At 39.7% G+C, this 24,332-nt stretch overlaps 1 protein-coding gene across 1 annotated transcript in view; it reads right to left on the reverse strand.

Moving 5' to 3' along the window:
* Positions 1–24,332, reverse strand: part of PHEX (phosphate regulating endopeptidase homolog X-linked) — a 98,263-nt gene that overhangs the window by 47,702 nt on the left and 26,229 nt on the right. Inside the window, exons 6-12 of the mRNA XM_042036302.1 lie at positions 23,497–23,565; positions 22,815–22,931; positions 19,202–19,285; positions 18,746–18,891; positions 11,916–12,009; positions 6,973–7,101; positions 3,365–3,466 (exon numbers count right to left, since the gene is read on the reverse strand). Coding sequence (XP_041892236.1) covers positions 3,365–3,466; positions 6,973–7,101; positions 11,916–12,009; positions 18,746–18,891; positions 19,202–19,285; positions 22,815–22,931; positions 23,497–23,565 — 741 coding nt within the window. The remainder of the gene's footprint in view (positions 1–3,364; positions 3,467–6,972; positions 7,102–11,915; positions 12,010–18,745; positions 18,892–19,201; positions 19,286–22,814; positions 22,932–23,496; positions 23,566–24,332) is intronic.

The following is a 24,332-nucleotide window of genomic DNA, read 5'->3' on the forward strand; positions in this document are numbered from 1 at the left end:
AAAACAGGAAACAGAAAACACACCAAACAGTGAGTACCTGAATCAGAGAGAGGATTTGCAATTAATTCTCTTTCAAACCTGCCGTGTCCTTTACATTACAATGTTGTCATCTAAAGATACAATCACCACAAGGCTCTCTATGCTCATTGTCCAGACACCCAGATCCCACAGTGACCCTATTCTTCCTTCAGGAAATGAGTAAAAAATTTGTTAATAAGCCAAATATGCCTGAAATTAAAGAAAAACTTAAGGCAAATTAAATAGATCACATGGAACAGGCCCAGAAAACAAAACCACCATCAGGTTTCTGCAATTAATTTCTTTTCAGAGAATGTGAACATTTCAAGAATGCGATGCAATTAAAAAAACAGAGGAAGAGCAAGATATCTGAATCACAGTCATTTCCATGTAGGATACAGTTCTGCCATGGAACTTAGGGCAGAAGCTCCAATCTGCACTACTATAAGGGACAACGTAACAGTTACTGATGAAAACATAAAAGACCAAAACATCCTTTACCTAACTAATAGCTTCCTTTCTTTACTTAATTGATAGACTAGAATTAGAACATTTTGGTTGGAAGGAACCTACAAGGAATATTTTATCCAATGGCCAGATGACCTCAGAGTGACCAAAAGTTAAAGCACATTGTTAAGGGCATTGTCCAAATGCCTCTTAAACACAAGCTTGGGCCATCGACCACCTCTCCAGGAAGCCTGTTCCAGTGTTTGACCACCCACTCAGTAAGGAAATGCTTCCTAATCTCCAGCCCAAACTCCCTGATGAAGTACCTTTTAACTGCTCCCACACATGCTGTCACTGGATCCAGGGAGATGAGATCAGCACATCCCTCTCCACTTCCCCACTTTAGGAAGCTGTAGAGGTGGCCCCTCAGCCTCGTTTTCTCCAAACCAGACAGCCTCAAAGTCCCCAGCTGTTCCTCACAGGACACTCCTTCCAGCCCTTTCACCCGTCTTGTCGCCCTCCCTTGGATGCCTTAAGGGACCTCCAGATTCTTTTTAAGTATAGGGGCCCAGAACAACACACAGCACTCCAGGTGAGGCCACACCAAGGCTGAACACAGCTGCCCTGCACCCTCTCTTCCAATTTATACTTGGTTCCTGGTGTTTTTCCATCCTGGGTGAAGAGTCCAGCATGTGGATGACATTTATTGACAAAGAAATGCAACTTCTACCGATTTCTATAACAAACTAATACTGCGGGGTTTTCAATCTCCCTCATAGAATTCATGCTGTGCTGCTTTATTAAAGCCTAAGTATTGAAAAAGTAACAGCAGAAAGTGCTAGGCTCATGATATTTAATTGAACAGAGTAACAGATTTTGAAGGTTCTGTTGTATTATAAACCTTTGATTTCCCCAGTGAATTTTCTGACCCTACATGTAATGAATCTGTTTCTTGAACTAAAAACATGCTCATCCAAGAGTTCCAGGACAAATTGAATATCATTAACAATAAATAATATTTAATAAATATGCACACACTCCATGTCTGGAAATCTACCAAATGTCTTTCTAGACTCTTTCCTTCCAGCCAAGTAGCTATTTCTGTGCATCTGAACTTAAACTTGTAGTCATAAGTCCTATCACGTAATTGTTGCTGCAGTATCTAAGGCATTACATAACACTTGTCTCCTACAAGTTTGACCTGGTTGTTATGTCAGCAAACTATGAAATGGTTTTTCAGTTCAGTGAGAATGATTTTAAACCACTGGCTATTCATTTGATAGTACTATGGCTTGTAGCATTATTTTTGTTGTACTTATGGAATTTAGTTTGTCATGCATTGTTCAGCCCAGACTCACCCCACTAATTTCAGAACCTTCAATTACACGTCTAAATTGGGAGCAAAGTGGCATATGCTTCCAAAATGTGTCAACAGAGGGAAAGAGCCATCTCTACCTGCCAAAGATCTAGCCTGCCTTCTGATGAAAACCCTCCTTAAAACAGGAAAGGGAGAGCTTTTTTAGGGAATTTTGGCAATGTTTGTATCGTTTCCCTGCTGAAAGGCAGGTAGCAAATTCTGAACAAAATCACTAAGCAGGTTGTTATATAGAAGTATCTTTATTAAGGAAATCATTAGAAAATCTTCCTGCTCTTATTTTGCATCAATTTTAACAAATATCTAAATTACAGATAATTATATTTCTAATGGTATTTCTAGTAAAAAAAAGTGTAACAGCCAATAAGAAGTAATAACTGCAGCCCATTTACCACCAGGTTAGCAGGAAATAAATGTCATTTTACTACTGTTCTCTTGCTATAGAGTTTATTGGTGCATTTATGCAGCTCTATTTCATTTCCGCATATATGAAGAGCACTGCTGTATAAAATGTAAATGGACTGCATATGGAATTTAAATCTTTCCAATGATAAAATAGCTCAACAGCTTTTTCATTAGAATTACTAAAAAACTTTGAAGGCCATATTTGCTTTTAAATCAAAACACTGCTATTTTTATTCAAGCACAGAGAGCAGGAACAGTTCAGCTGCACTTGCCTGTCAGTTTATTCAAAGAGGGTGCTTACTGATTCACTGATATCCAATTGCCTCAACAAATAAGGACACAGACCTACACAACACTCTCCACTTGTCTTTTTATATGCCCCCTCCAATTGCTGCTCTGGGGACAGAGCTCTGCATCTGGACAGCCTTCCTTTCCACTCACCACATGCTGTAAAAATGGGAATAGAGTGGAAAGGCTTTGAGTACATCCTCCTGCCTTCACCTTTACCTCTTGCCTTTTATTGTGACTATCTGAGAACAATCAGGACCAGTAATGCCATCTTTGATTATCACACTTCATAACTGGCATTATTCTGTCAGGAAATGGATGTTCAGCTGGGATCACCATTACACTCTCAAAAGACAGCTCTCAAGTTAGGCCTCCCACCACAACACTGGAAAAACTATGAAACCTGAATTATTCTCATATTCCCTTCTAGTTGGATCCTCCATCTTCACAGCAAACACCCGGAGCTGTCACAGGTGTTTTAGACACTGTTTTCTGTCTGTAGATTCGTGTGTCCCTGAGATCCTAGTCAAGGTGAAAACTTCGTCAAGAAAAGTCAAATATGAAATAAGCTCATAGTCTACATCAGCCAGAGCTAGATAGGGAAAGGTGGAAAGAAGTGAAGAAGAACAAGGTAACAAAAATAACTTCTGCAAAGAAGCAGGAGCTCAGATGGCTCGGGTTCCAGAAAAACAAATGTGGCATGCGTCCCTTCTCTAACAAAATGATGAGTAGGTAGCTGGAACTGCGAGTGAAGTCCATGACATACTGTTATCACTCAAGTCAAATTTTATTTTAACAGGATTTTACTCATTCAACATTTATATTTGTTACCTTCTCATGAGCTTTTCTTTTTGTTTCAGAGTCCATCCAGTCATTTTCCTTTTCTAGCATGTCAATAAAAGCCCAGCGAATTCCTTCAATCAACTCCTCCATCTGCAAAACATTTAGTAAATCCCTCCCCAGTAAGATATATCATAGCAGAAAGAAAAGGTTTGGTGTACATAGGACTGATAGACTTGGTTAGACCACAAATGATTTCAAATCAGGTGGTATCAGCTGTCCTTTCTTGAAGGCTAATTTCTGCTTTCTCTGGTACTGAGACACTTCTTCTGAGGGTAAGTTTCTTTCCATCTTCTTTCCCTTCTGGTGTAGCACAGACCCTGTTCACTGCTGATCATTTCATGTCATATTTGTGAGAATACCCATCTTGAAATCATAAATCACTGAGAGATTTGCAGTCCTTTGGGGAGATTTCTGACCCTCCGGTTCTAGATTGCTGGCCCATGCAGAAGGAGCCAGCCAAAAGGCATTTGCACAAATAAAGCCTTTTCTGCAGAGAGAAGGTCCGTGGCCTGGTTTGGTTTATGTGAGACTGAGACATGCCTTATTAATACTGCCAAAGAACTGAATTTGGGCTGACAGCACCATGATCCAAATACAAAACAGTATCCAAATATTTAGCCTGTATTTAGCTGCATTTGTGAAGCATTGCTACCCTTTACTGCAGGGATGGAGGCCCTGGCTCACACCACTGAGCAGCCTTAACTGCTTCTGTGGTCCTGGACCACCAGTGACAGCTGGGATCTGTGCAAAACTGGGAAAACCCACAACTACTTCAGCTTGGCTGCTTCTTCAGACACCTCTGCAAAGCCAAGACCACATCTCAAGCAAGTAAAAAATAATAATAATAGACTGTTCAGTGAGTATGCACACTAAGAAAATCCTGAAATTACAGAAAATAAGAAATCTAATGGCTAAGATATGGATTATATGAGTCAAGAGCCCTCATTCCTATGGACCTGTCTGGCAGCCCAGAAAGGTGTACGCTACCAGCTGCCACTATTTGCACCAGCAGATGAGCCCCGTGACAGATAGCCATGGGGAATACTGTGAGGGTGAGGCAATGAGGGGGATCCAGCCATTGCCTGAGTCTTTTAGCACATACAAGGGTTAAGACAGCACAAGACGTGACAGATACCCATTAGATGAAGACTTATTGGAACTTTGTGCTATCAATTATGTTACATTTAAAAATAATGAAAATGTCAAGAAGCAGAGTTTTATATAATCTTATTCTATAAATTTAGTAGATCTGAAATGTCATTAAAAGTGGGGACTAAACTCTCAAAAGTAACATTACTTTTAGGTAAATTGTCATTAATGTATCAGATCTGTATTTTAATCTGGAATTGTCCTTTATTTGTGTGCAGTCAGAAAAAACGTAGCAAAGTTCCCTGGAGTATTAATTTTTTCCTACCCTTTTCAAAAAACATTTTCTTATTTTTAGAGGCTCCAGGGTCAACTAGAGCAGGTCTAGCATTAAATAGGACTAAAGAGTGAACATTCACAGTATTCACTGCATCCCAGGAAACAGGGTAACTTAAAGATATTGATGACAGAGCACTGACTCAATTAACTTTGTGCACTAATGAGGTGAACTCCCTGTATTTGGAGGTTACAAGTTCAAACGCAAGCTCTGCAGCTGGGCCCTGGTGTATACTTAGGCTTTATGCAGCAGCTGTGGCTGCAGGGGGCAGGGGGAGAAACCCATTCCTGCTATCAAAGTTATTACTGAAACTGCTCAGGCGTATCTGTAAGAAACACTGCAGGCACTCTGAGTGAGAAGCAGTGCTATATTTAGACGCAAATAATGTCTTTCTTGATAAAAGAAGAGAAGTATCTAAGGTATGAAACATCAATCACAAAACATGGGGGGGGTGAAAGAATCCATATTATCCGTAACTCAGGATTTGCTTATCATAGACAGATATATGCCATAAGCTAAAAAAAAAAAGAAAAAAAAAAAAAAAAAAAACCTGTACGAATAAGAGTGCTTTACTCACATGCTTTCTTACTGCTTAAAAAAGAGAAATAGAACTGAAAACCAGTGGAATGAAAATGATAACACCACAAACTATTAACTTGAAAAGCACACTTCTAAATGAAATGCAACGAATTCCACCTGTATGTAATTTTATCTCCATGGACTGTTCATTTTTTAAGACTGAATGTTGTGACCTACACTATGAATTTTATATGCATTTCTCACTATGGATGCTACTGTGAATTCAGACTTGATAATTTTCCAAAGCTTTGGTCTAAAAGGAACGTGCACACTAAGAAACATTCTAATTAGGTCACATTTCAATAGAAACCATTCTCTGCTCTATCTGCTTCTCATAATTTTTCCTCAAATAAACAAATATGAAAATATGTCCATCCCCTCCATAAAGTGTACATTTCTTATACTCCTACTCTTCCCACTTATCCTGTGCAGGATAATACACTGCATATGCCTGGCATATTTTTGCCACAAAATGGCCAAATAGCACATTACAAACTGGATCAAGAAGAAGGAGATTGAAAAGCTGGATCTCAGAGAGGAAACTCTAGGTGAAGGCAGATATGAAAAGAAATGCAGAACCTAAGAGAGAAACAGACTACAAAGATTTGGACAAGCCAAATAAGTGTGTGCTTTCTAAAATGGAATCTTTCCCTGAGAAAGCAGTCAAAGTAGATAAAATAAAACAGATACTGAGCCAGGGCATTGCAGGGCTTTCACAGAGCTGTTGCTCCCAGCACAGGGTGCTATTTCACATTTCCTAAACAGTTGTGCCCTTCCCGCATGGAGTGCTAAGTTCAATGACTAAATGAGTTAATTTAAAACTGATTATTGTTGGAAAAATCAATGGCTGTAAAAGCAGATATTGGAAAACCTTATAAGAAAAACATGAACTGAAACTAAGTCATAAATTATTGTGAAGGGTAATTAATTATTTGAATATGTTTTTGAGAGAAGTGATAACATAGCTATTGTTGAAATTTTAGAATGAGGATTAACATCTCTCTGGACTGAATGGTATGGAAAAATATTTCACTGATCAGCAGAAAAGATTTGAATCACAGATATAAACTCTTGCTACACAGCTCTAAGCGTCCCTTAACTTGGGTCAGACATCAGTTACATGTTTCTTGCTTAGATTACAGGTGTAGGAGTCACAGCTTTCAAAGAGTAGTCCTAAAGCAGAGAAATCTCAACCAATTTTTTGACTAGTCAGTAAAAACTTTACTATCATGAATTATACTAGCTATACTGAACCATTTCTCATCAATACCCCTCACTCTGTTCCTGCACAGCCTGCCTGTCACTATTTACGTATATTAATTAACAGCATTCAACTTGGTTTTGAACTGGCTGCTTATTTGTCTGAAGGACTGCAGATAGAAAGAAGGGGCAATGCCCAAATGGGCAGAAAGGTAACAATTCTTTAAATTCATTCAATTTTCTTCTTGTGTGTTTTTCTTTTTTGTTTTGGTTTGGGTTTTTTGTTTATTCAATTAAAACATTTTTAAGAATTTTATCTCTTTCTAAACATTTTCTAACATCAGAGGCAATTTGTGAGGAGGAAATTTCCAGACAGAGACTAAAGAGGACTCACCATCTCTTTCTTGTCTTCTTGAAAATGGGCTTTCACAAACATCTTACCCACAACGTAGGGGAGGGCATTTTCTACAAGGTCCACACATTTATCCCACTGAGGCAGCAAAGTTGTAGTCCCATGGATCACCTGTTGACAGGGACCGGTATTAGGCCATAACATCATACTCTTGAAGAAGAACCCACATGCAGTATAGGCCAAAGCATATTTGTCAAATAGCCACCAAAAGGAAACAATAATGATACTCTACAGCTATTTCTATTTTCATCCAATGCTATGACAAGTACTTTGAACACCACAAAATAGCTGTAAGATTTTAAACTTAAGAACAGTACAATGGTAACAGTGACTTAGAGAGACTAGGCTTAGAGGGTTAGTGCTAACTTTGGACTACTCTTGGTGTTCTGTGTTAAGTAGAGAGATAATTTCCTCTAAAAAAACCTTGCTGTGAGATAGCTCCTGAAAACATTTGCCTCTCCTCTGACAGGGTGAGAGGCCTAGGGAGATTGTCCTCATGAAAATTGGGTTAGTCCTTATGAAACACCTCCGACAGAGCCCTCCATTGCCACAAACTAATGACATCTAACACAGTTAGGGATATGTCCACACCTTCTTGTCATTTACTTGTCCAGCTACTTTTACCATAGTTTGTGTCAAATAGTTGCTTTCAGTTCCTTTTCCAAACAGAGCATTTTCAGGAGAAAAGAGGTTTGAATCATCAAGAACACTGAATATGTTTGTCTCCCCCCATCCCCCCAAAAATTAAAAAAATCATTCTGTGTTGCAGTAGAAAGACGTTGGTAGAACAACTGACGTATTTTACTAAAGAAATGGTCATTAAAAAGGCTCTGACGATGCTACCATAAATGAGCTTCAAAAGAAACAGTCAAGAATGGTCAACACACCAAGGAACAAGGCAAAACAGAACTCAAGATCATTTGCTCTCTTGGTTTCTGTTTCTCACAGGAAGACCGCTGTTACTGTGGGTAGTTACCCAGCTAACATTACATTGCTCATCAAGATGTAGTTCATCTAAAAAAACCCTACACACAACAAGATACAAGATGGGTCCATGTGAGCCATAAGCAGTGCTGACCTAAGAAACTTTTGTTATTTTCAAGGTTCAAAGTGTTCTCTTGCCACTTAAGGAACTTCTTAAGCTTTTCCACAGAGAACAAACACAATCCCAGTCCAACAGTTAACACCTGTCAGCTGTGTAAAGGCAGAGTATAGTCAGCATCAGACCAGATCAGGTGGGATAGGGATTTTGGCCTCTCACAGATTATACAAGCCTCTTAAGCACCAATTTTGCAGTTTCTGAACCCCTTCTTTTTCCCATTATTCTCTTCCTTTGAGCACAAGATTAAATATCCAGCAAAACTGAAGGGTTTGGATTTGTCTTTTTCCAATAGGAAAAGATTTCATTGGAAAATTCCAGAGCAGCTTAACCCTCAGCTATTGAAGGTGAGATATTTTGGTCATTCAATGATTGATTTTCCCTATCATATTGTCTGTAATTAAGCATAATCAATGACTCACACTTAAATACACCAGAGAATTGCATTTCCAAATGTTTTTTATTAATACTGTATGTGCAGTAATAGATTTTCGATGGCAGAGAGTACACTGCTTCTATAAGAAAACCCTATTAGTCAAACCAATACCTAATAAGGTGATATTTTTTCTAAACAGAGGCAAATTTGACAACCAACTCCTTTTCCAAATTCTTCAACCTTTATACAAAACACAACACTCAAAAAAAAGATAAGAAAAAAAGAGAAGAAAATTTCTCTCTGGGGTCAGAGTAAATCTGCAATGGATCTTTTTCCTGATGCAGGGGGAAGAAGGGGAGTTATGGCATTAGTCATCAGAGCTTGAAATTCCTTCCAAAAGCTCTGAGTATGCATCAGCCATAGAAAGAGTCAGGAGACAGAGCTGGCTTTTAGACTGTGACATACTATTATTACAACATAATAATTATCATTATTTTGAGGGAGGCTTGACTGTAAGGAGGATATAAAGGCAGCACAGGCTGTGAGACCAATAAAAATAGAGCTGAGAGGAATAGATTATATCTCACAGCTGGTTTATTGATATTTATGTTACAACAGCCAACAAGAACTCCCTCAAATGGTCCTCCTAATATTAATGTACCACTCTAAAACACAGTACTTCAGGTAGTAACAGTGACTATAAATAGCAGGTTTCAAGCCCTCCCAGTCAATTCAGAACTTCACGACACAATTAACCGACCTCTTCCCCAGGTGCCACTGCAAATTTACAAGGTCTCAAAGTGCCACTGCAGAGGAGCTGCTGATAGTTGCTGATGTGGTACTCAAAGCACTTTCTTTAGAGTCAGCAGGTTTGTCCTATTTCTGAACCTGAAGTTTTTTTACAGCTTCATCATGTATTTTTCCTTCTCTGTGCAAAGATTTTGTGGCCCTGATGCCAAGATTTCTACATATAAGGTATAAAAGCTACCAAAAGAAAATGAGAACCTGGTAAAAAAAATACTGTGCTTATGATGGTTGAGGCTGACTGAATTAATGAAACAATGACTGTATAAAATACATTCTTTCCTTAAAGTGTCACTGATTTATCTCACGGTCATATCTCTTTAGCAGGAATTCAATGCTTTATTTGCCTATCTGGCAAGGGGTTGGTGAGTCCTTTTTATGATACTAAAGTGCCTCTAGTTCTCCATCCTCTGACTGGACAAATCTATTCAACAACAGAATAGTCCAGTGCCTTGGACTCCATTCCTCATGTCCTTTCTATTGACCTGTGAAATCTGTTCCACTGAGCTGTTCACTTCACTTAACTTTACGTATTAACTATTAGCAACTGCTGTTTACTTCACTTAACTAACTCTCCATCTCCAGGTCCCAGGGGTAGATAATAGGAATGAGTTGCTGATTCACTGCTTTTACTGTGCTGTAAGCTTTCACAGCCATCTACATGGCCAGTATTGTTTAACTTATTCATCAACTACTTGGAGGAAGGGGCAGAGGCCTTCTCAGCGAGTTCACTGATGGCACAAAGCTGGGAGGAGTGGCCGATACCCCCAAGAGCTGTGCAGCCCTTCAGAAGGGCCTTGACAGGCTGGAGAGATGGGCAGAGGAACGCTCTGAAACTCAGCCAGGGCAAATGCAGGGTCTGCACCTGGGCAAGAACAACCCCAGGCACCAGCACAGGCTGGGGGCCCACCTGCTGGAAAGCAGCTCTGAGGAGAGGGACCTGGGGCTCCTGGTGGACAACGAGCTGTCCATGAGCCAGCAGTGCCCTGGGGGCCAGGAACACCAATGAATCCTGGGGTGCATTAGGAACAGCACTGCCAGCAGGTCAGGGAGGGGATCCTGCCCTGCTACTCAGCCTCAGTGAGGTGTGTTTGGAGTGCTGTGTCCAGTTCTGGGCTCCTCAGGACAGGAAGCACACTGAGTTCCTGGAGCAGATCCAGTGGAGGGAAACAAGGATGAAGGAATCTGCTGCCATGTGCTCTGGGGATGGCCCTGCTTGAGCAGGGAGGTTGAACCAGATAGCCACACTTCGGTCCCTTCCAACCAGACCCATTCTGTAATTCTGTGACAGCCTTGATGAGATTATTAATAAGCACTGAATCACTTTGAGTTAGATTTCTCCCTAAGCTTCTGTGTCCCAGAGGAGTGACAGTAGCCCATCACCATCTTAAAATGCACACTATCCAAAGCTTAATGTTTCCTTTCAGGATTTTTTCCGGCCATTATATAACTCAATGTAACTCAGTATCATGCTGCAGGCTGGCTGATAACCAGCATCATTTTACCTAACTACAAGGAATGTCCCAGGAGGGGATACCTACAAACTTGTCACTGTGGTTCTGACAGCCAGTTTCTCATATTTTACATGAAGATAACAGCATCTTTAACAAGACTATTTTGAATATGATCTCAGAAGTATAAGAAGCTGCCTTTCCTGTGTCGTTTCCATCAAGCTACTGGAGTTTATTTTTAGGTATGTGATCAACTCAGAACTATGCCAGGATTACTCATGGAAAAACAGTATAGGTTCTATAATAAGTCACCTGCATGCCTCACCAGGGAGGACAGAACACACACACCTCCTGCACCACATCACTCCCAGCACCATGCCAGCCTCCTGTTGTCAGCCAGTTTTCATAATGGCAAATAAAGTTCACCATCCAAAGTGGCTTAGACACAAGACAAAGCACCATTCAATTTCAGTTTAACCCTTTATTTAAGGAGCCCTCACACTGCCTCCAGGATTACCAAAGTGGCTTTCTATTCAGGGTTCACCTAATCAAATGTATGTGTTTTATATAAATGCCCATATTACTCGGCAGATAATTTAGTTCTGCTCTCACAGCTTGAAGCAGTTTTCTGGTTCTTCTGTAATGCCAAGCTGGAAGGTACCTGATCATCTTCTCTCTGGAAATGGCTGGTGTATCGATGTGCTAGAGCTCATGTAATGCTGGCATCAGAGCATGGGAGAGCTTGGAGCAAGCTTTAAAAAAGTGAAATCCTAGACTTCTGTTTTACTAGAGCTGTATTCACACAAGAGCAAGCAGTAGGTTTTCACAAAAAGTTTAGATTTTGGCCAAAAGGATTTGGCCTGCAGGTCACAGCCCACATAACCTAATTCAAAAACATTCCAACTTTCAAGTTGCTGCAAAAGAAGACCAAGGTTTTTAAAGGGGAGATTTCAAAACCTCTTTAACATCACCTAAAAGACTTTTTTTTTCTTAGTGTCATATAAATGTCTTAGTGTCACATACAAAAATATGTATGTCTATTGTTTTAGAGGGAGTCTTCAATAAGAAAAAAGTTTATTTAGAAAATTCATCCAGCATGGAAAACATTTAGTTTTGCAAAGGTATAAGCAACTATAAGGGAAACCAATAGTGTCAACACTACGACCCTTGTAAATGCTATGGAAGCAAAACTTACCCGAGAAAATTCCAGCCACCGATACTGAAAACGTCTACTGAGGTTGAATAACCTTGAATAAACCATCCTCCACACAAGGTAGTTGGCAAGAGTCCTGTTAAATCAAGCATATTTTTATCAGACATGTAAACACATATGATGTACCACAAAGCACTCACAGAAATATCTCTACAAACATTTTACCTGAATGGTGGAAATTTCACCTTAAAAATTAATGAGTGATGGCCAAATTGATAAATCCAAATCACACAGGAGAATCTGTATGATTGCAGCCACTTAATATATACTTGCCCCATGATAACCAACTTCTAGGGATTATTTATAACAGGTTCATCACCTAGTATGTCATTTTTTTCCAAATGGTTTTTTTCCAAAAGGCAGCTTTCATTTTCCTTAGAAGTGGCAAGAACTGTGTTATCATAATAGTTGCATCAAAGCTCTATCCAGAGATTAACTGGTTTTTCTTTTGTAGATCAAAGTGAATGTTATCTCCCCTCATTAGTAGAGCACATAAATGGTAACAGAATAGGTAACAGTCCATCCCATATACACTCTCATTATCTCATATTTGTATATTTCATTAGAAGTTATCAATATGCTTTGAAAACTTCTACTATTCACAAAGTTATTAAAGTATTACTGTTCCTATTTTGTCAGATGGATAATTGAAATACCAAAAGTGAAGTCTCAGTAACAAAAATCCTATAAGAATTGAGGCTGAGAGATCTGGAAAGAGGTTGTTTAAAATTCCCAGGAGATCTGACATCCATGCCCCTTTTCAAAAACTTTGGGCACCTGACTGGAGGATTTATCCAGCCTAGATTGATCTCTCTCCATGTTCAACAGTGGCTGTATGAGCTAAAGGTGCATTCTGAAATATGCAATTCAACTTCCAACAGTCACAAAACAAGTCCAAAAATGGCCTAAACATATTATTCTCATCTTCTTTTATACATGACATATTTTTCAAGGATAGTCATTGCTTCAAAGCTATGGATATTCAAATGTTATTTGCTCCCCACTGGGATATAGATAACATTTTTGGCAGGCCACAGTCTTCTCCATAGTTAGGAAAATTGCTTCTTTGCAACCAAAGATGCTGTTATGGACAATCCAAACAACTCCCCCATCTCTAACAATCCCATTTCTGCAATCTCCCATTGCCATAAGTGTGGGGCAATGCAGCTGTTGCTACGGTGTCACTCCATTAGCTTCACTCAGAGACACAGTTCCCTCTTCTGAATCATAACGGCCTGGAAACACACTTCGTGGGCACCCTGTCTTGACAGCAGCATCTGCTTGAGACATAACTTCAGTTTTGCCTCTAACCAAGCTCCAGCCCACCCACACAAAGCCTTCAACTCAAGATGCGTTGTTGCATCTCTCACACTGGGTATATTCCCTCTTTTAGTACACAGATATATTCTATAGTGCACCTAAATGCCCACAATAATCATAAAACATATCTGAAAAAGCTTTTTTAGCATGGATAATGTACATTTATGAGACAGTACATGTTACAAAAGCCAAAATAGTTATCTCTGCTTAGATAACCACACCATTTTAAGATAATGTTTAGGATCATTAAAAATTCATTTCAACCTAAGAAATGCCAGAAAGTTCAGATTTTTCCCTTAGTAAGTTTTTGACAATGTGGAATTTTCTCACTCAATGGCCAGTGAAGCACCCTAAAAGCACTCAGCTCTCATTGTTTTGGTAAATGACTCAAACTCCAGAAACCTCACAACAATCTGCCTCAGGTATTTCAGCAGAGCTGAAGAGTATCCAGCTGTAGCAACTTCTGCAGCATTTATGCAAATCTCACAGATTAAAAGGTTAAAGATTTGATTTCAATCAAAAGCCTTAGGTAAAAAACCTTAGCTAAATAGATCACCATCACACACCAATTATGTATTAAAATTTGGTACTTAATCACCACCAAAAAAAAATCAATTCTCTCTTCTGTGTACTTCTTTTTCTCACACAGCGATGTTTGTCCTTACATTTGAGTTGGGGAAACTCTCTCAAACTGGTAGTGAATGAAAGACTGTAATTTCTAAAGGCTGGGTCTCAAAAAGGTGACTAATTGAAAGACAATAATATCAACAAGAATTCAGAAATGTTTGTGTCAGGTATAAGTAACGAAGGCAGACAACAGTTGCGGGAAATATCTCATAATTAATTGAGGATTGTTTTAATTTGGGAAGGAAAAGGCTGACACATGCTAAAACCAAGCTGTCTGATGAGACAGTAATAATTCCAGATTGTAACCACAACAGAATCCACACAGCATTAAACAAAAGGGAGGCTCCCCTTGAATGTTTTTTAATGGGGGGTGGGCAACAAGTGGAGAGGTTGAGGGGGTTTACTGTTGCATGTTTGAAGGGCAGTGTGCTTTAGTTTGTTTTTCGAAACAAAATAAAATAGAAATTTATCTGAATTTGTTTACCTATTTGGGGGATGATTATTTTACATTTTGGGCTAACTATGCAAACTTCAAATCATTTGGTGATCTTCAGTTCGCTTAAAAACTGTACTTTTTGCCTATAAAGTTACTACAATGCAGGTCTTGGGGTGATTTTCCTTGCAGTTTCACAAATAAGTTCACTGAGGCTCAGAGAAGTTAATCTCTACACATGGAGCAAAATCCAGCACACAAATAAAACCTAAAAATCCTCTCTGCTCTTTTGATGAGACCGGAATATTTGTTGTTGTAACCTTTCAGAAGAGTACACTCTATTTTAACTTCCAAATGCCTGTTACAGAAAGTGTAGGCTCACTTTTAACCAGTATGACCCTTATTGTGACACACATTCCCAAAGGAAGTGGTAGAGAGCTTGTTTGCTGGGACAGTTAAAATTATACCAGTGCTTATGAATATTTACTAAAGTACTTTCTGCCCTGTCTGAGAATAAAGTAGGTTGCTCATGTAAAATTCTGTGAGCTTGCAATATTTTAATCAACAGACATGGTAGCAATTAAAGAGGACAGATTTAATATGAGATAGGTGGACAAATTAATTGACGTTCTAAGAAAAAGATCTCTTTCACAAATTTTAGATCTGTTTGAAAATTGTATTCAGAATTGAGTCACGAATCAAATTAAAAGTACAGAAAAACTTTTGCCTCTATTGCTAGAGGCACTAGTTCAAGAAAAATTATTGTAACTTCTCTAATTTTTCAGAGTCAGACTAAGACCAGAAAAGGGATCTAGTGCCTCCATCCATCTCTAAAGAAAATTCTTCATATGCTATATGAATTAGAGTTCTTCTCAATTAATAGTCCAATACTGCACAGATATGGGAAGGTAAGACAAAGGAAAAGGGGCCTACAAGAAAGTTGGAGAGGGACATTTTACAAGAACATATAGTGATAGGACAAGGGGACTGGCTTTAGACTGAAAAAGGATAGATTTATCAGCTGTTAGGAGAAAATTCTTTACTGTGAGGGAGATGAGGCACTGAACAGGTTGTCCAGAGAAGCTGTGGATGCCCCATCCCTAAAAGTGTTCAAGGCCAGGCCGGCCTTGCCCTTAAGGATGGATCATCACAATGGGGCTCTGAGCAACTTGGTCTAGTGCAAGGTGTCCCTGCCTGTGGGAAGGGTGTTGAAACTAAATAACCTATAGCGTCCCTTCCAATCCAAACCATTCTGTGGTTCTATGAAACCAACTATCCATTCAGAGATCTATGAGAATGATAAAGCTGCTTCTTTCAACAGCTGCAAAGATCTCCAGAAAGGATGCAATTTAGGGTATCCTATTTATGGCTCACATAAAGCACCAGCACACAGGTAACAGGGAAGGGATATATATAAAGGATATATATAAAATATATAATAATTGGTGCCAGCACAGTTCTCTCTGCCCCCTCACATGGCACAGCTGTACTGGAGCTCTGCCATTGCTCGTTTACATCACAGCTACATACATACACCTCTTTTTCCTGTAATAGAGATAAACCCCATTAAAAATTGATTGGTACACCAAAAAGCTGAAGGAATCCCTGAAGACCTGTTATGAAGGTTTGACTTACTTCAGCACCTGACATGACTTAGGCTAGCTATCCCAGAGCTGATGGAAACTCCTGCAGGCTGGTTGCTGAGCTTCGTGGGCAGCTCCCTGTGGAGAGCCCAGCTCCTGGGTTGGAGTCACAGCAGTGCTCTGGCCTGGGGACTTCAGACCAACCTCTTAACCACACTGCTGCACCTATTTCAAGCACCACACAGTAACTTGATTACATGCAGTTAAGTAAAATTCTGCTAAATTCACGCTACACGTCAATGTGCCCTTTTCTAGTAACATTGCCCTGTGAAAGATTTCACAATTCAAGATTGCTCAGCAGGTTCTCTGAGGGAGAAATTTTCAACACAAGGATTTTGAGTCCATACAACTTGCCACCTCCAACACAGAGAACTCCTTCTGTAGCCAGACTTAATTTTCACTCCATTCTTTTCTCCACCTCAAACAAACTTCATTAAATACTTTACCCGATCACTGGGTGAAATACTGGGGCATGAGCCATCTTTTTGTGACATTTTGAACAATACCCAGGCTAGCAGGGTACTCATTGAGGAAGAGGACACACAAGGCACTGGAATAAAAGTATAATTTAGGGATAGCCTTGTAACTGAAAAGAATATGGACTTGGTGAAAGTACCTGCTTTTCCTTATGACACTCCATCTCTTGAAATGATGAGAAGACAATTCACATTATGAACACTGAAGCAAATCTAAAATTTTGAAATGCTTTTCTAGGAATTTGATTGGTCTAGATATTTACAGTAACAAATTAAATTCATGTTGTTTATATTAACTAAACCTTTAAAATATCATATGGAGAATGACAAATGAGATTACCTAAAATAAAATATCCTTGTTAAGTTTTCAGGGTTCACCCTACAAGGGAATATTGAGACCTCATTGTTAGGAGTTCACACTAAGATGATCTCCTAATTTTCTCAGGCCAGATAGCAAGGTTACCTCTGGAGCAGACTCTGACATTTTAAATAATGAACATAATCACCTAAGAGATAAACATGATCTTGGTTATCATGCCTGGGCTGTTTGGATACATTTTACACACAAGAATTTGAAGCCTGCTTGGGTTCAGTTTAGCACTATTTGCCATTTATAACATTTTATGATGCAATTTTCTTAGGATAAGACCGGGCAGAAAATGCCTAAGCCGTTAGCACCTCTAACATATGCAGTGTGAATATACTGAAACTGCTTTTGCTCACCCTCTCCCCCCAGCCTGTGAGGGCGGAAACCTGGTCTTGAGCTTTGCTAAAGACAGGCATTGCAATTATTTCTGGTCATTACTCCAGCCTCCTTCTGCCATGACACACAGGCTGGCTTAACTTCTCTTGAATATTTAGATTTTCCCTGAATAAGAAACTGATGGAAAAAGTCTCCAGGTATTTACTCTATAGTTACATAATATATTTGCATGTAAGTGTATTTGTAGGCAGGGAATAACTAATTTCCTGTCATCTTGCTAAATATGCAACCTCTAAATCCTACATTTATCCCCACTGATGTAACTAACTTTGAGTTAGAAAGCATGGACAGCTCAAACAATTTAAAAGTCTTTCCTCAGTAGATTAAAATTCGTGGCACTAATGCTATTTATCTGAATTTTACAAGGAAAGGATATTTGATGATCTGTAAGCAAATCAGTAAATTTTCTTTTTCTTATTGTTTGATTTGTGTGCTATTTTTAAAGGTACTATGAATTAATGTAAGCATTCCATCACTAGAGACAGAGCGACAATATAAGAAAAATCTCTGTCTTTTTTTTTCCTGAAATACATTTGGTTGTGGCCATACTGTACAATCAGCAAAGATTGATATTTGGAGACAACAGCTTAACAATATTTATTTTAAATTTCAGCAACATGCCTCAGAGAACAAATTATCACAGAAATCCCTTAGATGTCATCAATAAGGATGTTTCAAATGGGATGTCACTTTTTCATCGCTGCCCAAAACTCTCTTGCTTCCCTTTGCAAAGCACATCTACCATGTTTAATCAGAGCTACCTGCATTTTACAACTATGTCCTGCAGGTGTAAAGGATTTCACAAGATACAAGACCCTATACAAGTTAGAGATGCTGAATGCATCTGGAAAGAGCAGCTTTACTGCAACCTGTGTTATCCATAGAACAAAGGTGTTGAAACTGAAAATTCTCCTGCTGTGCACAAGGTAATATCTAAATCCTCATTCAGGCAAAACCAAACAGACTGTTTGCCTAGAGACTTGATTCCAAGAATAGCTGAAACTCATTAAAAAAAAAAAACAGAAAAAGCCCAGCATTTGATGTACCCTTATGATGCCTTTTCCTGGTCTTAAAATCAAGAGTCAAACACTCTAGAAGGGAAAAAGGGATTTTACCTTGGTATTTATTTTAAGGATCCTTAGGTGCACTACGTCTACGTCGAATGCACCTCAATGCCCACTGCAATGCACATCCCCCAAAGATCTGGTATAATATTATAGGTCTCATTAATTAGCATATCTATCAAAGATTCCCCAGTGAGAGGCTTGAGTGAGCCCCCCTCCCCAAGGAACCTTCCCCTGGATGGTTCTATCTTGGTTTTACAGAATATGTTCTGGAGAGGACCTTGGGGTCTGGGGCACGCTGATCCCTAGCTATGAAGCTTCTAAAATGTTGAGTCTCCCAGCTTGACAAACAAGTCCAAGAATGTAGGCAAAAAGCACTAAGAATACAGAAGTTGTAAAAAGGTATAACAGGGGTATAAAAGAAAAGGCAAAAAATCTTCATGGCATCACTTATAAGTGTGGGTGAAACCATCATAGGATCCTTACTTTTTCCTTTCATTTTCTAGTATCCTGAATAAATCTTTGAAGTACTGGGGAACACGGACAATCACATTTTCTGAAGGACCTATATCTTTAAGCTCAGGATAGAGTTTGGTGTCAATCACCTTCTTGATGTATCCCAGCCAGTCAAACTGCAATGACAAAGAGAAGGCTGGTTAAAGCAGATTATGGAGAGAGATGATTTATGAACTAAGTTGTACCTTTAAAACTAATGGTTTCAAAGCTTTACTTATTACGAACATAGAAATTATTGCACTTTATCATTACATATGTTTTCAATCCTCATTAAAGTTGGAACTGTATTTAAAAGAACATATACTGTAAATGAGCACACACATTCCTTATGATACTCCTTTAACATGCTGCTCTGAACACTAAAGACAGTTTTAATTATACAGATCAGATATTAAAAGAATAATTTTTCAGTTATCCCCAACCAACCTGTGGAATCATAGCACTAAGCTCCGATATGTTCATTTTATTGTACATCACCTCACTTGTTCGATTTTCATAGGGAATCATGATCTGGTGAAGAGAAAAAAACCACAAAACCATCAAAACAAGGTTTATCTTGCAGGGACTCTTACGTCATTACCGTCCTTCATAATCCCTGTGCAGAAATATCTCACCACCTGTTTTCCAAGCATTTATGGCATTAACTTCCCTTTCTGAGGATTGCATTAAACTGGAAGAAATGGAAGATAGTTCCTTTTAAGTTTAACTCATTATTGGAAAATTTAATGAGCTGCATGTGTTCTTTGGACATATCAGATGATTTGGCTCTGATTATGCTAAGGAAAGACATGTTAATTCATAAGAGATAAAAGTACACATTGACGATTAATACCTATTCATCCCTTCCTATCAAGTAGAAGCCACCTTCAGGTTTAATACATCAAATCTGAGATAGGTGCACCTTCATAAACTGAAGTGCATCTCATGTCTTGGATTTGAACATGTTCTTGCTACGGTCTTATTCCACCTGGGGGAAGAGCCAGATACACACTCCTCATTTCACCCCTTCACTCTGATTTCCATAGCAGGAAACCTGAGTATATAGGCCAGGCATGAATTAAAGCATTCCACAACCAGGCCTTTCATCTGGGTGACCAGAGGAGCTGGATCTCAAGTTCCTCTGCAGTGTCCAAGGATACAGCAAAAGAAACCCTAAATATGAAGCAAATCCTTTTATAACTGATGAGAAGGACACCCAGACTCCAAGATGGCCCTATGGTTCATAATAGAAAAACAAATCAAGTACAAGGTACAGCTCAAAATTTTCTCAGTGTTCAAGAGAAACAAAAATTCCCAGTGGCAATTCCAGCCCTGCTCTAAGGTAAATCCTGTACCACTGTCTGTATGCAGTCTAAAGGACAGGGATTGACGCCAGACTAACCAGACAGCTGGAACTTCTCCAACCAAAATTCTCCAGTAAGTGTCTGTGGTTTTACTATTGCTCAAGCCACACAGGAAAAAAAAAATTACTTTCTTCTCCCTTTCTGCAAATTTCATTTATCTGACAAATCTTTAACTCTTCTTGAACCCATTTACTCCCTTTCTCTCAAAACTTTCTCCAGTGATTCAAACCTAATAAAAATCTTCCTTGTACACAACAACCTCTCTCAAAGCATGCCACTCCTTCCTATATCCAAAGTATTCTTGCTGCCTCTTCCTGAGCACAGAAGTTCTCCATTACATACACTTACTTAAAAAATTGCAGAGGAACACAGGATACAGTAAAACCTCCAGTGACAAACAGGACTACCTCCATCACGGTAAAATGTTTATATACATAATCATTAGGTACATTATATTTATGCAACAAGGCATGTCCATTGACTCATGCCTAATATCTGAACAGATATTAGGAGGATTATTCTTACTAAAAGAAACCATAAGCAAGCACGGTTTGTTGCATAACGATGTGCATTACAGATCCTGAGAGTTGTTACATGATCCATGTCATCTTATACAGCAGCTTCACTTACATACTTTGTGGATTAATGCTCTGTAAGACACCTGTTAGGCAAAGCATTAGAGCTACTAGAGCTAAGGATGCATCTTCTCATGCCATCACTGATAAACAGAAGAAATATTTACTGTTTTTCAAGTCTACCAGGTCACAAGGAAGTATTTGCGCATTAGTCCATCCATGCTAAGTAACTAAAAATTAATATTGGACTTTGCTTAGATGTTTGACAAAATTTCATCCCTTTCAGCAGAGAGATGGAAACATTGATTGGCTTCTGTTGTGGGTGGCCCTCACTTATGTACAAACATGCCATTGAGAAGCATCCTTTAGACTGCAACAGCAGAACCCAGATAAAAGTCATCTACTGCATTGCCTGTCCTGTGCAACACAACAGGCTTCTCTGCTAACAGAGACCAGCATTTCACAGGGATAGCTTCTTTCCTTGCAAATATGAAGGAATACTCAGCTCAGCTGGCAGTTCTGCAAACCAGCATCAAGCCTGTACCCTTACTTTTGGCGGTTTCCCAACACTGAGGCCAACCCTTCTCCCTAGTTTTAGTAGAGGTTGAAATGATAATGAACTTGCAGCACCCATGAGTGGGATTCCTGTAGTAGCCATACTGAAACAGGGATATAGAGAAGCAAAAACACTCCTTCAATCTGCAATAATCCCAAGGCATAAATTAAACACCACAAGGGAGCAAAAATGTCACCAAGTAAATCTCAGAACCAAGTACCAGATTTAAATATGCTTAGCTTTACTAAATTCAGCTGATCCTCTAAATTAAAACTCATGAGTTTTTCATCCACTCTCCCAGACTACCCCACGAAAACACTTCAGGAGCTAAGGGTGGTGCTACTGTAAACACCACTCCCTCACCACCAAGCTCCAATATCCCACCTCAGTCTTGCATTGCTTTTAGACTGTTCCGCAGAGAATCAGCCCAGTCTGCTGTTAAACAACAGGGCAATAGATCCTCAACACAGGTGCACAGCAGGAGCTCAGATTCCACACAGCTTCAAAATTATAGAATCACTTAGGTTGGAAAATACGTGTAAGGTCTTGAGCTATGTAATATTTTTTCAGCTGCCAAGTGGGTACCAGTGAATTGGTGTAGATGCACTTCAGCTGGGATATTGACCTCATCACCTTTTCAGGAGGATAAGCCCTAACTCCTATGGGACCCTTCTCAGGTGCTTCCACAGTTTCTAACATATCAACAATCCCTGTATCTCTGCTGCCATATGGATCTCCATCCCCCACCTCCACTGAGATGGGAGACCAAAGGACCTCGCTAATACACCATCCCTTAAACATTGCCATGCCACCCCCAGGCTTGCCACTGGTGAGCCTGGCTGACATTACAATTTTGTCCTGGGGTGATGTTATGAAGCTGCTTTATTCCTTAACCATCCACTCAATGCCCAAGGATGCTCTGCCTTTAAGATGGACCCGGGGGGCTCGGGAGGGAGCACTGTGCTGCTCTTTGGGGTTCTTTGTGTTCCACTAGCAGGAAAAAGGTTCTGTTGGTTTGTCTTGTTCTTTTTTCCCTTCCCTTCCCCTTGCCTCACTGCCTCCCTTCCCTCCTCACCGGTCCAGGGAGCCTGCGGGGGTGGCCCCAGTGGGCCTGCGGGGTGGCCCCGGCTGGTCCGAGCCCACGTGTCTGTTCCCTCTCTGGGAATTTGTTGTATTTTGACGGGGTTTTTTATCCTGTTCTACCCTGTTTTTGTTTGGTGCTAATAAACAGTTTGTTTTTTTCCACTTCCACTTGCTGTGACCCACTTGTCTTATTGGTGGAGGAAAGGGGGAGGCCCTTTTCCCTTCAGAGGAGACCCTCCGGAGTGTTTTCTCCTGAAGTTTTGTCTCCAAAACCAAGACAAATTTAAAACACCAAGGGTATTTGGCTAAGGTTTTCCCCTGAGAATAAAATTTACAGTTTAACAATTAACTAAGGGAGAAATATTATTCATCCTTTCCTCATCAGGATCTGCTCCTCTCCTTCTTCTTTTAAAATCCCTATTGCTAATGTTCTTGATATAAGGGCTTTCCGTTTTGAGAAAAGGTTATATTAGATTACCAACCTCTGCTATTTTAACTTCCAGTCTTAGAACTGATTTCATATCCGATTCAGCTCGGGAGGCGTTTGCACCCAGAAGCACTGCTGTATCAACCATGAACTGCAAAAAGGCATCTCGGTACTGTAAAGAAACAGAAAGAGTGAAATGAAAACAGGAGCTGCTCTTGAGCAGAGTTGTAGCAGTAGACCAGAAATGCCCAGCACTAGGAGTGTAATACCTTCACACATTAGGAACCAAGGTTGTACTTTCCTTACCTTGAGTGCCAAGCAAGTTAAAAAGGAGAAATAACACTGTAAAAATACAGTGCGTGACAGGCAGAGATACCTGCTATGGTTCAGGGAGCACAAATCTCAGGAAATGCAAAAGGCCATTCTGGATTAGACTGACAACTTTCAGCTCTTACAAATGGATTAGACAATGTGTATGAATGTACATCTGAATTTTAGGCCAACTAATACAGTAACCACCATGGGACAGAAGTACTTGTATACAAGTGCAAGCTTCATTTAGGACACTTTGCAAGAGCGTTTGTGATAGAAGTGGTGTTTTGTGATAGATACCCTGCAAAACCCAAATCCAAACAAAGCACAACCCATTCTCAGTCTGGAGCTCAACAAAACAAAACAACAATGAAAAAAGATGAGGGGGAAAATGGTGACTCTATTTTCCAGCCGATAATACTTACAGATTTGGCTTCTGTGGTATTTTCTAGGTAATCCTCTCGAGATGCCAGAGAGAGACTTGCTTGGTCAAGCTGTTAAAAAAACCAAGAAGTAACATTTAACAGCTAAATTCATCAGATTCAAAGGTAAACTGATAAGTAACTTTGGAAGGGTTCATGTTTTTCTGGCAATTATGGTAGATGTGTGCAAATGCCTAATACATAAAATACTGCACCAGTCTGAGTTGCACAGGATTTCAAAACAACAGAAAAATGTTATGCTGTGCTGACAGGTATTAACTAAATCACATTACTGTGATCTGGGGAGCCACAGATGCCCCCTGCAATATCTAAGCCACCTAAAGAAAAGAATCACAGGTGTGATTTATATGGTTAAAACAGCTACATCAGCAAGTAGGAAACACAAAAGGACTGGGTCTACAGGATCAAACCATTGGTGCTGATGACCATGTATCCATCCTATGCCTATTTCAGAGGCCTAAGAGTCAGCTTGGGACCACACCAGCCTAGTGTACGCACCAAATGCCCTTGAGGTGCTGGAGCATGTGAGCTGCTCTCTACCTGGGAGGCATCGTTAGGTTTTCTTGACTGAAACTGAGGTTACACTTTTGAGCTCCACCCTAGACCAGCACTGTGTGCTGTATTCAGTCTTTTGAGCAGATGAACTGAAACTGAACTGGATACCAGCCAGGATTGCTTGCACAGGATATTGTTATGTCTCCAGTACTTTAGCTAAAGGTGTCTGGTAGTCCAGATGGATCTTTGATCTTCACTTATCTTTTCCATCTAAACATGGATCAGATTTGCCGATCTACAGTCACCCTAATATTGGAATTAGG

Source organism: Corvus kubaryi, unplaced genomic scaffold (genome assembly GCF_017639235.1).
Source record: "Corvus kubaryi isolate FWS band 111438036 unplaced genomic scaffold, C.kubaryi_AGA036_p1.0 133, whole genome shotgun sequence".
NCBI lineage: Eukaryota > Metazoa > Chordata > Aves > Passeriformes > Corvidae > Corvus > Corvus kubaryi.